General features: G+C 37.4%; 1 protein-coding gene and 1 non-coding gene across 11 annotated transcripts in view; both read right to left on the bottom strand.

Moving 5' to 3' along the window:
- PTPN13 (protein tyrosine phosphatase non-receptor type 13) overlaps positions 1 to 15,960 on the bottom strand; it is a 209,870-nt gene that overhangs the window by 1,883 nt on the left and 192,027 nt on the right. For all 10 annotated transcript variants that reach the window (XM_043448301.1, XM_043448303.1, XM_043448309.1 and 7 more), the window contains 7 exons: positions 11,869 to 11,924; positions 10,563 to 10,666; positions 7,346 to 7,494; positions 6,623 to 6,713; positions 4,080 to 4,417; positions 1,652 to 1,867; positions 615 to 677 (listed from right to left, as the gene is read on the bottom strand). In XM_043448301.1, the coding sequence (XP_043304236.1) occupies positions 615 to 677; positions 1,652 to 1,867; positions 4,080 to 4,417; positions 6,623 to 6,713; positions 7,346 to 7,494; positions 10,563 to 10,666; positions 11,869 to 11,924 (1,017 nt within the window). The remainder of the gene's footprint in view (positions 1 to 614; positions 678 to 1,651; positions 1,868 to 4,079; positions 4,418 to 6,622; positions 6,714 to 7,345; positions 7,495 to 10,562; positions 10,667 to 11,868; positions 11,925 to 15,960) is intronic.
- On the bottom strand, positions 5,364 to 5,470 carry LOC122428538. The gene has a single exon (XR_006265756.1). It is a non-coding gene; the product is annotated as a U6 spliceosomal RNA (small nuclear RNA).

Here is a 15,960-nt window from a genome sequence, read left to right as displayed (position 1 = left end):
ATATGCTGATATATATAGCTTCACCACTACTGGAAGTGATGTTTGAGCAATTTTGAAAATATGGAAAAATGGTTATAGGGTTGAATGTAAGACATGGGATACAGAATTGTGCAATGTATTCCCCTCCCAATATAAACAAAAAGGATAGTGGAACTACGCAGAGTGGACAGACACTCTACGTCATGTAGTCCCTGGGAAGGACCCATGTCTGCAGGTCAGTGGGTGATATAACCTATCTTTTGACTTTAGGTAAGAGAAATGAAAATGACCAAAGCAGAGGATAAATGAACTCTTTTCCAAGCTAAGAACTCCAGACCCCCTTTCTGCCTTCAAGTCAATGTTGCTGAATCTATTCCCTCAGGAAAATTCTGTAGCAAAAATATTACCTTCTCTCTCTTTTTTAGGTTGGAACTGGGGAGGAAATGCCACTAATTACATGCTATTTTGTCCCACCTCAAATTTTTGCCCCCAATGTGCCATCCTATCCTCTGTAATGTATTCATTGTTGGTATTGCATTTTCTTGTTTTTCAAACTAAAAGGCAACATTGAAAAAAGACAGCCCTAGAAATACTTTCACAAAAATCTTCATCAGAAGGTACGAGACGACACTCACCTCTGTCTGAACCATTCCGTGTCTCTGTAGTCGCATGCAGCGCACTAAGTCGGAGATGTCGAACTGCCGAAGGAAACAGTGTCTGTATGTTATATAAAAATGATAACTGACTTTGAACCCCGAAGATTCACCAAGGAGTGGCTTATATAGGTTTCTTCGCCCCAATCTCCTTTCCCTTCTATTAGTCTTGAGAAACTCTTCCAGACAAAATAAGTTGGTGAACTGACTTTGCCATCATTTGATAATTTTATTTATGATCTTTCTAAGAATCAGGAAGTTTATTCTATTAGAAAATCCCCAATAGGAATTCTCTTTCCTTTGGAACGTTACTTTCTAGTGTCTCCATTAACTATTTTTCCTATATTTTGCTGCTCAGAATAAAATACCTGATCTTTTTATATTCCCAAGGGAGAAACAGACTATTTTGCTTTGTCCTACTTAAATTATCATGAGAGTGTGAAGAGCAAGATAGTACGGTTCTTGGCAAATTCTTTAAGAGAGAATGATTAGTTACATTTTATGTATAGGAAGATATCATAACATTTTAAGCATGACTTATACTAATTTAGGTTTGAAGTAAGATTATACTTATTAACTTTGCTTATTTAGTAGTAATTTGAAAAATCAGGAGTAATTGCTTATAGATAGACAATTCAGTATCAATTTGTATAATAAAGTATGTGTTTCTCACCTATAGGTAACAATAACAACAAAATAAAACTTTTTCATTTCAAAGATACACTTTCTTTGGCGCTTCAGTATTTCTGTCTCTAAAAGTGTGATAACAGCAACGAATATCTTACACAAGTCTAAAGACTATACAGAGTAAAAATGCAATACCACATAAGGGGCTTTAAATACATGGTTAAAAAAATCCCAGTAAAACAAATGTAAGTTTGGAATATTATTTTCTTCTTGATTATGCCCTATGCAGTTTTGAAAGTTTACTAAAATACAATTCTATGTAGTAAGAAAACTGTCATTCATACAAACTAATGAATAAAAAATTCTGAGATCACAACACATCCTGTACTCACTTCAAGATCTTGACTGATTAATCCTAGAACCACATCTATGCATATCAGGGTCCCTGAACGTCCAATGCCCGCGCTGCAGTGTGTGATAATTGGGCCGGATCTGTGAACGTGTCTCATGTAGGAGATAAACGTCAACAAGTCGTCTGGCTGGGAAGGTGTATCGTGGTCTGGCCAGGCAGTAAAATTCAGATGAGAAATATGTCGTACTTCTCCTGTCTGAAATTGTACAACAGAATAAGTAGATAAAGGTGTACTACGTCATTCACATATAATTAATTCTTATTATTTTGTCCTTTTAAATTTTGCCTGGTCTGTTGGATTAGATCCAGATAAAAATGGAAGAGACAAAGAGACTCCATCAGACAACACAGGGAGGACCTTTATAAAGGAGGTTACTAGATTGTGGTATGGCAGAAACCCACACAACATTGTAAAGCAATTATCCTCCAATGAAAAATAAAAAAGGTTACTAGATCCATGCTTTAAATATTGGTAAAAACTACTTTTTGGAAACCCTAAAAGCAAATTATGTTTTGTTATGAATAACAACCTTTTTTTAAAAAAAAATGACCCCTTTTCAAATTCACTCAGGTAAAAGCCACAGTCATTGCAGGGGCCTAAAAGCCCTACAGATGTGGTCCGGCTTCCTCTCACACCTAACCTCTTTCTCCTGGCCACTTTGCTCCAGCATAGGGCCCTCTTGGTTCTTTAAAAACACTAGGCACAGTCTTGTCTCAGGGCCTTTGCACTTGCTCTTTCTGACTGAAACGGTTCATTCCCCACAATGTCCCCGTGATGGTGTTTTTCTCATAGCATCAGTATCAGTATCATAACATCAGTATCTTATTAGAAATTACTTTCCATGAGGTCAGCAATTTCCTTTGGTTGTATGATTAACTTCTGAATCCCCAGATTCTATAAAAAAGTCTAAGCTCTATAAACGTGTTGATTAAATAAGTCGTTTAAGAAATATCAAACAATTGTGCTAGCATACTGGAGTGGAAGCCTGGAGTGCTGCAGTCCATGGAGCTGCAAAGTCAGACATGACTGAGAGACTGAACTGAACTGGAGTCGATAGCGAGTGATTCCCTTCTCCACGGGATCTTCCTGACCCAGGGATCAAACCTGGGTCTCCCACACGGCAGGCAGGTTCTTTACCATCTCAGGCACCAGGCATTACCCCAAGTAATGCATTCAGTTCAGCTCAGTTCAGTTGCTCAGTCATGTCCAACTCTTTGTGACCCCATGAACCAGAGCACGCCAGGCCTCCCTGTCCATCACAAACTCCCGGAGTTTACTCAAACTCATGCCCATCGAGTCGGTGATGCCATCCAGCCATCTCATCCTCTGTCGTCCCCTTCTCCTCCTGCCCCCAATCCCTCCTAGCATCAGGGTCTTTTCCAATGAGTCAACTCTTCGCATGAGGTGGCCAAAGTATTGGAGTTTCAGCTTCAACATCAGTCCTTCTAATGAAATAGGCTGGTGTAAATGAATACAGAGGTATAATCTTTGTAAAATCATGAATTAGAAATCATGAAGGAAATTCTCAGGCTCTGTTTACATGCCACCAACATGAGTCAATAAACTTTGTTTCTATGAAAATAAAATTATTCTTTAACAAAGTTAAAACTCCAATAGGAAACAAATTACTCAAACCAAGTTAGCATTACTGGGTGGAGGAAGGAAAAAATGTGAGGGTATGTGGAGGTGAAGAAGCAGTAGAAGCTTAACTTCAGGTATAACCACTTATCTAACTCAAGATAATTTGTTCAGTGCTTAGGTGGAGCAATCGGAATTACCTGATTAACAAACACGTATGCTACAATTGTCCCTATATTAAAAGATGTTGTCTTTGTAGGGGATTATTTTCCATGTGGAGATTTTTTTAAAAAAAGTTTTCTTGAGCATACTTAGAGGTTTGACCTTTAAAAAAAAAAGAGTTTCTAGCACATAGTTTCTGAGCTGTTCTGTGCTATCACACCAAGCAAAGGATGGTGGTTGATTCTGTAAAAGTCCTGCATTTCCATTTTCATTTTAATACAGTATATACTGGAGGAAGGGCTTTCCTGGTTGTTCAGTGGTAAAGAATCCACCTGCCAATGCAGAACATGCGAATTTGATCCCTGGGCTAGGAAGATCCCCTGGTGAAGGAAATGGCAACCCTCTGCAGTATTCCTGCCTGGGAGATCCCATGGACAGAGGAGTCTGGCGGGCTACAGTCCAGGGGGTTGCAAAAGAGTTGGACATGACTTAGTCACTAAACAACATACTGGAGGAAACTTGCAGAATTCATGATGAGGGTCACAGTAAAGTTTCTATTAGATTAAAAATAATAGGTGGAATAGTTCCACTGAAATGGGACTCAAATTATTAGCTTTTATTCAGAGAAAGACACTGATGTAATCATGGAAAGACTGAACCCACGCACCTGAATGTCTTCCAGGGTCATTGCCCTCACTACGAAGCCCTTCAGCTGCTGTACTCTCACGAGAGCCAGTCGAAGTCTGTCGCTGACCATGGTCGATTTGCCTAGGACGTTAGGCCAATAGCGCTGGCATTTGACTTTTTCCCCTTCTACTTCTTGGGTCATCATGGCTATCACTGTGGAGTTCTGTTCCCAAATCATCTGCCAGAAATCTCCAACGGTTGTGGGGAGAGGTCCTTGGCAGGCGATGTAGACAAACTCTTCTCTCCCCACTGGTATCTTGATGAAGCTGGCGTTGATATATCCACCTTCATCTCCCAGAGGCACTCTGGTAGCGTCATCTGTGAATTTCCCATCACAATACACAGTCATCTGTATCATGCATTTTTAAACAAGAGCCTCACAGACTAGGTGAGTCAAAGATTGAGACTTTCCTCATAACCACAGATGAAATCACAAACATATTTTACTAAAGGCATGTTTTCAACGTGTAGTACAATGAAATAATGTTGTACATTTCCCTCATGTTGCAAGTATATTTAAGATGTTACTCAGTGAGTTTCCCCCCAAGTTGGGAAATTTACTAAAGTACTTATTACAAATATGATTGGCACAATTAATGCTTGCTTATCTAATTTTATTCCTTTAAATAAGCAGCCAAAATAATAAACTAATGCAATAAATAAAAAGGTAGGTTGCTTCATTCTCCAGGCATTGTAATTTCATATAGTCAAAACATAAATTTTCAAAGCAGGTTCCCCAGTGAAAAGTTTATATAAGCCATGTTTTTTTTTTTAATTTATTTTTTATTGAAGGATAATTGCTTTGCAGAATTTTGCTGTTTTCTGTCAAACATCATCATGAAGCAGCCACAGGTATACACATATCCCCTCCATTTTGAACTCCCTCCCATCTCCCTCCCCATCCCACCCTAGAGGTTGATACAGAGCCCCTGTTTGAGTCTCCTGAGCCATACAGCAAATTCCTGTTGGCTGTCTATTTTACATATGGTAATGTAAGTTTCCATGTTACTTTTTCCATACATCTCACCCTCTCCTGCCCTCTCCCCATGTCCATAAGTCTATTCTCTATGTCTGTTTCTCTATTGTTGCCCTGTAAATAACTTCTTCAGTACCATTTTTCTAGATTCCGTTTGTATGTGTTAGAATACAGTATTTATCTTTCTCTTTCTGACTCACTTCACTCTGTATAATAGGTTCTAGGTTCATCCACCTCATTAGAACAGACTCAAATGTGTTCCTTTTTATGGCTGAGTAATAGTCCATTAAAAACATGGAATGCTTCACGAATTTGCATGTCATCCTTGCGCAGGGGCCATGCTAATCTTCTCTGTATCACTCCAATTTTAGTATATGTGCTGCCGAAGTGAGCACTATATAAGCCATCTTATCCAAGAGAATTAATTTGTATGGACTTATACATTGGAAGTAATTTCTAGTTTAAATATTCACAAATTTAACTGGTTATTTCTGTGATTGCCAAATTATGACATTTAGTAATAGATTTCAAAATCCTCTATCAACTGCCCTTCTATTACTTGACTTCTGTTTCTTGTTCCACAGAAGCAAATCCACTCAGTAATTCTTGATTTATCCCATTATGCTTTGAGATACTAGTCTGGCCATTTTTTTATATTCCTAAAATAATCATCATGTACTTTATGTCAAACCATGCTCTATTCCATTTTTATTTATTCCATTTAAAAATTTTGTCTAAGATTCAATTCTTTTTAAAAAAATTTTCTTGAAATGCATTTGATTTATAAGAAATTAAACTCTTAAAGGAGGTTTTTCTAAATGAATTTTGTATCTTCTACCCTGACTGAAAAAATTCAATTGTGTTATCTTTATTGCATGTTTGTCATGATTGGTTCTGTTATTTATCTTTGAAGTTATAACTTCCTGGCAAAGATAAGGTCAATGTGTCATGTGATATAATTCAATATGCCAATATATGTAAATATGACTCATGATTATTATAAGAAGTTGCTAGATGTTAGTATTTTAGTTATATACACATATTCATATATATTTTTAAAAAGTCACATGTTGATTGGTGAAATGGGATGGGTAAAAAGGAACACTAGTTTTTCCATGTGGTATCTGAAACAATTCAAAGGACAATGCAATGTGGTAGTCCCACACTGGCCACATGCACATACACAACTGTTATGGACCACAGACATTTCTCTGTGCTTAAAATGTGGAATATATAGATCTGACTATGACACATGAACTAAGAAATTGCTTATCCAGAAGCCATTTAATATTTTTAGAAAGACCTTAAAAATTCATGAATGTCTGAAGATACATTTAAGATTCCCCTAATCAATTTTCAGAATACATAGAAACTTTGAAAAGAGTTCACACACTATATATAAATTTATTTGTTACTGATGTAAATCTCTGGATGTATGTCTCTGTGTGTGTGCACACTTATGTGAGTGATAAACTAGCACGTTAAGTTTTAAACTGGTTAAAATTATATTACACATACATTTTATTTGAAACCAAATTGGAACTTACAGGGCAGTATATTTTTATATCGGTTCTTCCTTCTGTTTTCCTTCGTCTGTCCAATTAGACATTGATCCAAAGGTTTTAATTCTTGAAGATTCTGTTAAAAATAGAAATAAAATTAAATTTGAGATAAACAGTAATTCATTGTAACGATTACAAATGCTTTAAATGTACAGGCAGCAAAACTGACTATTGATTAGGGCAAACTTTGTTTAGAAATAGTTATGTCCTGTTAATACAAATCAGCCTAAAATCCCAGTACTAAATCAATAAACTGTTGCAAATGATGCATCACATCTATAGTGTATTAACTATGAAGTTTAGTGGATGGTTAGAATTGATACTTGGCTTTTTAAAAAAACTCTCCTTCTTAATATAAGGATATTCTTCAAGGAGATTTATCAAGCTCCAAAATGTCTAAAGAGATTCCTTTAAATTATTCTATTAGGATTCTAATCAGAAAAATTAATTTACGGCTAGAAATGAATGGCAACCCACTCCAGTATTCTTGCCTGGAAAATCCCATGGACAAAGGAGCTTGGCAGGGTTACAGTTCATGCGGTCGCAAAGACTCAGACACGACTGAGTGACTGAGGATGCTAGAAATGACTAGATGGTGTTTTATAGTTGGAGGTTGTAAAGAAGCAGACATTTTCAAATTTTTCAAAATTTCTCTTAACCTTGCATAAAACTTCGTCTGAGAAAGAACCATTGTCAGAAGCTCGTTACCTCCAGCTCCTTAGATGGGATTCCTTGGTCGAGTAAACCCCGCAACATTCGAATGACTGACTTCAGCTTGGCACCAGTGTATTTCCCGGAGGGAAGAACTTTGACGATGGGGAGTGTGGTGAGTTCCTCATTTGTCAGAAAGGGATGCTCTAAAAAGAAGACACCAGTTAATTAAAAAAAATTCCCCCAGAACTAATTTAGCCAATAAGAGAACTAATTTGAACTTATCCTCACCTCATCTGGTTTTTACAAAAGTTGAGAGTATTGGAATTAATAAGGCAATAGCATTAGCAGGTAGGCAGATATCTACAATCAACAAAGGGAAATCCTGGCCATAGCAAGATCCTTGTACCCAACTTTCAAGGGAACTCCTTGCTGAATGTTCGGAGTTCTTCAGGGCTCTTGACTCTCAATTACTTAAACATTTCTAAAGGAGTTTAAACTGTTTCTGTTTCTCTGGATTCAAATGGCACTGTTTACTTGATAAACATGTATTTAGTCCTGTTTTTACTTTGCATTTAAATCGGCTTCCAAGCACATGGAAGAAAAATGAAGACGGGATGCTCCAGAAATTCCTTACAAGGGAACACTGCCCTGGAAACACTGATTTTTCCTCTCTCTACCCATCCGTGGTACTCAGTGCCACTATCTCTGGCATTTAATAGTGTTCTCCACGCAAATGAAATCCTTAGGGTCTTTAGAAGTTTATCAAACAAGTGATATCAGTGTCTAAGGAAGTGGTGTGTGTCTAATTTAGTATCTGCACTGTCTATGGAAACTGCTGATAACAGAAGACAACTGTTATCTGGGAAAAAATGTAGGAGAGACTTCTTGCTATAGTCGGCACAAGTGTAGCTTTAATTACATCAATCAGTTGATAGGAGGATTTTGATGATGCAGCTACTGTGCAAGCAACAGCAATTCCAGGCACTGCCGGGGGATACTCAAGAAGCTTAACGTCTGTCTAGGGTGAAGGCTAGTTGTGAATACAAAATTCAATCATATGAAATAACTGCGAACTTTTACAAGACTGAGTGTGAATGCAACAGGAGCTCAGAGGCTGGAGGGATGAATCTGTGCTACAGGATTTTAGCATTTCCTTTGATACCAACAATCTACCTAAATCAAAAAAGTATTAATTCAACTTCTTTAGTTTTTTTCAACAACGACTTCAAATTACAAAACCATGATGTTATAACATTTCCTTACATGATAAAAGAGAAGTTTAACACTAGATGAAACTTTATTGCTCTGTTAGCTCAGATTAAAAGAAAGAGGCAGTAAGAGTGAGGACAGACCAATTGATTTTTGCTCTTAAACATTTTCCTGTCTTTCAGCTGTTCTTCCTACTTTGCTATAAATAAAAGGTGGTCCTTGACTTCTTATTCCAAGATGGCAAAATTTTGACTTTGTATTCCTATGTGTCTATACAAAAGGTCAGTTTTCATTCCAATCCCAAAGAAAGGCAATCCCAAAGAATGTTCAAACTACCGCACAATTGCACTCATCTCACACGCTAGTAAAGTAATGCTCAAAATTCTCCAAGTCAGGCTTCAGCAATACGTGAACCGTGAACTTCCAGATGTTCAAGCTGGTTTTAGAAAAGGCAAAGGAACCAGAGATCAAATTGCCAACATCCGCTGGATCATCGAAAAAGCAAGAGAGTTCCAGAAAAACATCTATTTCTGCTTTATTGACTATGCCAAAGCCTTTGACTGTGTGGATCACAATAAACTGTGGAAAATTCTGAAAGATATGGGAATACCAGACCATCTGACCCACCTCTTGAGAAACCTATATGCAGGTCAGGAAGCAACAGTTTGAACTGGAGATGGAACAACAGACTGGTTCCAAATAGGAAAAGGAGTACATCAAGGCTGTATATTGTCACCCTGCTTATTTAACTTATATGCAGAGTACATCATGAGAAATGCTGGGCTGGAAGAAGCACAAGCTGGAATCAAGATTGCCGGGAGAAATATCAATAACCTCAGATATGCAGATGACACCATCCTTATGGCATAAAGTGAAGAGGAACTAAAAAGACTCTTGATGAAAGTGAAAGAGGAGAGTGAAAAAGTTGGCTTAAATTTCAACATTCAGAAAACTAAGATCATGGCATCTGGTCCCATCACTTCATGGGAAATAGATGGGGAAACAGTGGAAACAGTGTCAGACTTTATTTTTTTGTGCTCCAAAATCACTGCAGATGGTGAATGCAGCCATGAAATTAAAAGATGCTTACTCCTTGAAAGGAAAGTTATGACCAACCTAGACAGCATGTTAGAAAGCAGAGACGTTACTTTGCCAACAAAGATCCGTCTGGTCAAGGCTGTGGTTTTTCCAGTGGTCATGTATGGATGTGAGAGTTGGACTGTGAAGAAAGCTGAGAGCCGAAAAATTGATGCTTTTGAACTGTGGTGCTGGAGAAGACTTTTTTTTTTTTCCATTTACTTTTTATTAGTTGGAGGCTAATTACTTTACAATATTGTAGTGGTTTTTGCCATACATTGACATGAATCAGCCATGGATTTACATGTATTCCCCATCCCGATCCCCCCTCCCATTTCTCTCCCCACCCCATCCCTCTGGGTCTTCCCAGTGCACCAGCCCCGAGCACTTGTCTCATGCATCCAACCTGGGCTGGTGATCCCTTGGACTGCAAGGAGATCCAACCAGTCCATCCTAAAGGAGATCAGTCCTGGGTGTTCACTGGAAGGACTGATGCTGAAGCTGAAACTCCAATACTTTGGCCACCTCATGCAAAGAATTGACTCATTGGAAAAGACCCTGATGCTGGGAGGGACTGGGGGCAGGAGGAGAAGGGGACAACCGAGGATGAGATGGCTGGATGGTGTCACTGACTCGATGGACATGAGTTTGAGTAAACTCCGGGAGTGGACAGGGAGGCCTGGCATGCTGCGATTCATGGGGTTGCAAAGAGTCGGACACGACTGAGTGACTGAACTGAACTGATACATCTATTTACGTGTATTATTCCAAGCCACTGATAATTTTATTCTAATAACTGTGCAAAAAATCTGGTCATATAAATGAACATTGATGTTTGTGTATGTGATTTAACTTTATGTATAGAATCTAATAACGTAGACCTATGGTGAAATAACATATCTATATATTCTGAAAACTGTAATTCTCAAACACTTATATTTTCTATCTATTGTCTTTGATTAAAAGTTGCTAATAAATTTCTTGCCTTTATTGGAATCTTCATGTTCTGTTGTTTCTATTGGCAATTCATCACTTCCCCATGTTATTTCATCATCCTCAGTCTTCTTTTCTTCTGACTTTTGAATTAAGCTATGACAACAAAACAAATTTATAATATAGTCTTCAGTTCTCGCACCAAAATAAATTTAAATACTATGTCCTTGAACCACACATTTCCACCACAATTATTTCTGTATTTAATAATTTTAATAATTAAAAATAATCCCTGGGTTGGAAAGATCCCCTGGAGAAGGAAATGGCAACCCACTCCAGTAGTCTTGCCTAGAAAATCCCATGGATGGAGGAGCCTGGTGGGCTACAGTCCATGGAGTCGCAAAGAGTTGGACACAACTGAGAGACTTTACTTTTCACTATTACTTAGCTTACATTAAGAAAGCAATAATATCAGTGACTACGATTTTGTAACCCTTCATGATTTCAGAGATTTTAAAATTTCAAAAGTGTTTCCAAGAATTGGGACCATGTTAAAAAAATCTATATGTTAATAATGTTTTCAGTTGCCACTTGAAGAAATTATATACTAATTTACTGTTCTTTCCCCTTCCCTGACAAGCAGGGAAAAGCCTGTGTCTTCTAAATACTGGTAGTTGGCCCAGATATTTGCTAATCTTTTAAGTATAAAACCATGCACTTCTACATTAATAGGGTCAAGAGTCAGATACCACTAAGTGACTTAGCATGCACTGACTTTACTTAGTGAAAAATTCACTGTCAATTTACAAATAACTCCCTTCAACTGCTTGGTTATCATTTAGCCAACAATATATATAACTTTTCCTGATACATCATTTAGTGTTACAAAAAAAAAAAAATCTTACATTAGAAACTGTTTTCAATAGGAAAAACATTTGTGGGGGTTACTTATTTTATTTTCTTACCTGCTATGGTTTTATTAAGAAATGAAATTTGTGAGGTATAGAAAAATAGAGAAGTAGAAAAATAAGCTGCCTATAAATATACCAGGAGAAGATACTATTATCACTGTATCTTCTTGTAGACCCTTCTTGAATTCTTTCTGATGATGAAGAGAATATATCGCTTTTTTTTGGAGCAATGTTATAATAGACACATTGTCACATGTCACTAGAACCACCTTGTAACAACATTTTTAAAACATTAAAAAGTTTCAACTGTAGTTTCATAATTTACTCAACAAGTCTCATTTTATAGAAGATAAATTGACTTAAAAATCAACATCTAAATGGAAATCTTCAGAGTGCTTCTAAAAAAAGAATGAAATTGTTACAGATACTTGAAAATTATTTTCTTACCTTTCACTTTTACCTTTTTCTTCACAGTGCTCTTCACAGCCATTCATTTTGGCAGACTACGATAAAGAGAAATCAATATCAAAATAGCCTACTATAAAAAAGACTATCTTATATAATGTTCAATTTTTTCCTATTAATTATTTCCAATGTTTCCTGTTATTGTTCATCCTCATGTTACAAAGACAACATGATATTCAGTTAATACATGCCAAACTGTGGCTGAGGCATCCACAGTGGCTCAAGAATTATTGCTGGTTCCATTTACCCATGTTCACATTCATTTTGGTTTTTCATTTCTTACTTGGGCGCTATGAATGTACAGAGGTAAGGAAAAAGAAAAAGGAAAACCTAAGGTAATGATTGTTTACATGTGCACTTGTGACATGTTTTTAAACAGTGACCAAAACTATCCTAAAGAAAGAGAAATGCAAGAAGGCAAAGTGGTTGTCTAAGGAGGCTTTACAAACAGCTTAGGAAAGAAGAAAAGTGAAAGGCAAGGGAGAAAAGGAAAGATAGAACCACCTGAATGTAGAGTTCTAGAGGACAGCAAGGAGAGATAAGAAGGTGTTCTTAAATGAACAATACAAAGAAACAGAGGAAAGAAAACAATCAAATGGGAAAGATTAGAGATCTCTCAAGAAAGCTGGAGACATCAAGGGAACATTTCATGCAAGGATGGGCATGATAAAGAACAGAAACAGTAAGGACCTAACAGAAGCAGAAGAGATTAAGAAGAGATGATAAGAATACACAGAAGAACTATACAAAAAAGATCTTAATGACCCAGATAACCACCATGGTGTGGTCACTCACCCACAGCCAGACATCCTGGAGTGTGACGTCAAGTGGGCCTTAGGAAGCTTTACTATAAATAAAGCTAGTGGAGGTGATGGGATTTCAGCTGAGCTATTTAAAATTCTAAAAGATGATGCTGTTTATGTGCTGTACTCAATACTCAGCAAATATGGAAAACTCAGCAGTGGCCACAGGACTAGAAAAGGTCAATTTTCATTCTAATCCCAAAGAAGGGCAATGCCAAAGAATGTTCGAACTACTGTACTATTATTGTGCTCATTTCACATGCTAGTAAGGTTATGCTTAAAATCCTTCAAACTAGGCTTCAGCAGTATGTGAACTGAGCTCTTCCAGATGTACAGGTTGGATTTAGAAAAGGCAGAGAGCCAGAGATCAAACTACCGACATTTTGGATCACGGGGAAAGCAAGAGAATTCCAGAAAAACACCTACTTCTGCTTCATTGACTACGTGAAAGCCTTTAACTGTGTGGATCAAAACAAACTGTGGAATATTCTTGAAGAGATGGGAATACCAGATCACTTTATCTGTCTCCTGAGAAACCTGTATGTGGGTCAAGAAGCAACAGTAAGAACCGGACGTGGAACAACAGACTGGTTCCAAATTGGGAAAGCAGTATGTCAAGGCTGTATGCTGTCACCCTGCTTATTTAACTTATACGCAGAGCATATTATGAGAAATGCCAGGATGGATGGATTACAATTAGAATCAAGACTGCCTGGAGAAATATCAACAACATATGCAGATGATACCACTCCAATGGCAGAAAGTAAAGAGGAACCAGAGAGCCTCTTGATGAGGGTGAAAGAGGAGTGAAAACTGACTTGAAACTCAACATTCAAAACTTTTAAGAGTTCACTTCATGGCAAATAGAATGGGAAAGAGTGGAAACAGTGACAGACTTTATTTTCTTGGGCTCCAAAATCACTGTAGATGGTGACTGCAGCCATGAAATTAAAAGATGCTTGCTCCATGGGAGGAAAGCTATGACAAACCTAGGCAGTGTATTAAAAAGCAGGGACATCACTTTGACAACAAAGGTCTATATAGTCAAAGCTATGTTTTTTCCAGTAGTCATGTACGGATGTAAGAGTTGGACCATAAAGAAAGCAAAGTGCCGAAGACCTGATGCTTTCAAATTGCGGTGCTGGAGAAGATTCTTGAGAGTCCTTTGGACTGCAAGGAGATCAAACTAGTCAATCTTAAAGGAAATCAACCCTGAATATACATTAGAAGGACTGATGCTGAAGTTGAAGCTCCAATACTTTGGCCACTTGACGTGAAGAGCCGACTCACTGGAAAACACCCTGATGCCGGCAAAGATTGAAGGCAGGAGGAGAAGGGGATGACAGAGGATGAGATCGTTGGATAGCTTCACTAACTAAGTGGACATGAGTTTGAGCAAACTCTGGGAGACAGTGGAGGACAGAGGAGCCTGGCATGCTGCAGTCTATGCAGTTGCAGAGTCAGACATGACTTAGCAACTGAACAACAGTTTAAAATCTAAAATTTCCAATGTGTTAAATTACCTTGCCCATTTATTTATTAAAAAGTATTTTTTAAATTGAAGTTCAGTTGATTTGCAATGTTGTGTTAGTTTTTGATGTGCAACAAAGTGATTCAGTTATATACATATAAAATATATATATATCTATAAAACACATACAAAACTACACTTTTACATATTATTTTCCATTATAGTTTATTACATGATACTGAATACAGTTCCTTGTGTTATATAATGGGTCTTTGTTGTTATGTATTCTATATATAAAAGTCAGTATCTGTCCATCTCAAACTAAGTAACCCCAACTCCCAAACCCTTTCTCCTTTGGTAACCATAAGTTTATTTTCTTTATCTGTGAGTTTGTTTCTATCTTGTAAGTAAGTTCACTTGTATCATACTTCAGATTGCACACATAAGTGATACCACATTCGCCCTTTTAGTTTTAAAGTAAGGGGTATCTCTCTAGGGAACACAAATTAATTAGTTCACAGCTAGTCCCAGAGACCCAAGTCTTGAAGAAGCATTTTGCTACACTCAGAAGAAGATGCCAAGTGGCATTTTTACATGGTTAATCTTACATCTCAATCTTCATCAGAACAAATGATCTTAAATGGGAAATTCCTTTCGTTTCAAGACTCTGCACTGTCTGACTTCTGTCTGCCTCTGCATTCCATCTGGCTTTACTCTCGCCTTCCCTAACCAGACTTTAAACTGATGGGCCTTTCTTGAGCTCTTCAAAATCACTCATCTTTTTTCACTTTTTCCTTATTAATGTAAGTGTCTTTATCTTCTGAGGATGTTTCCTACCACCCAGGCTAAACAGAGTTCTCCTTGGTTATTCTCTTTTCAAGCAGTTTCTTTTTTAAACTTTATAGTCTTTATCACAACTTGTAGTTGCATGTTTATTTGCCCTGTTTCCTGTTATAGACATTGTAGAGTTAAAAAGTATCTATAATTAAGTTACTCTGATATCATTTTCAATTGATCTGAGGGAAACACAGAACTTCTATGGAGGAAAAAAAAGAGTAGGTTGTTTTAAATCCACTGACAACTAAAAAAAACAAAGCTTCTTAGATCTTACCTGTTTTTAAGAGTTGAAAATTTTAGTCTGGTCTAAAACTTGTATTTCCAAGTAAAGTCATTTGGATTTCTTATTCCCTGCTATAATCCTGATCTAGGAATCTACCATGCGTGCAATCATTTTGCAAAGTATAAAGTCTTTTATAAGAGTAAAGAGTTATTATCAACATTAAAATAACTAGATAAAGCCCAATTTGACATACACTATATTGATACTTGTATTAACCGATTTCTCACTAATTTTGCAAAGTTCACCTATGTATGGTTTGTGTGTGCATGTGTGCCTGCTCAGTCATGTCTGACTGAATGACCCCGTGGACTGTAGCCCTCCAGGCTCCTCTGTCCATGGGATTATCTTGGCAAGAATACTAGAGTAGGTTGGCATTTCCTCCTCCAGGGAATCTTCCTGACCCAGGGATTAAACTTGCGTCCCCTGCACCGGCAGGCGGATTCTTTACCCCTGAGCCATCTGCATGTATACATCTCCCAAACTGACCGCTAGACTGTACAAGCAAAAACTGACAGAAGCCCTGACATCCCTTCTAACCCTGTTATCCCCCAAATAATCCAACAAGTTCAGCAACAGCTGAAGTGAAGAATTTTGAAATATTAGATGATAATTTACAGTGAGGCCTATGATTGGCATTCATTCCTTCTTTCATAAATAAGACACAGACACTGGCCTGAAGT

Source organism: Cervus canadensis, chromosome 26, assembly GCF_019320065.1.
Source record: "Cervus canadensis isolate Bull #8, Minnesota chromosome 26, ASM1932006v1, whole genome shotgun sequence".
In the NCBI taxonomy this organism is placed as follows: domain Eukaryota; kingdom Metazoa; phylum Chordata; class Mammalia; order Artiodactyla; family Cervidae; genus Cervus; species Cervus canadensis.
Note: the sequence above shows the minus strand (reverse complement) of the source record. Positions and strands in the feature narration are given on the sequence as shown.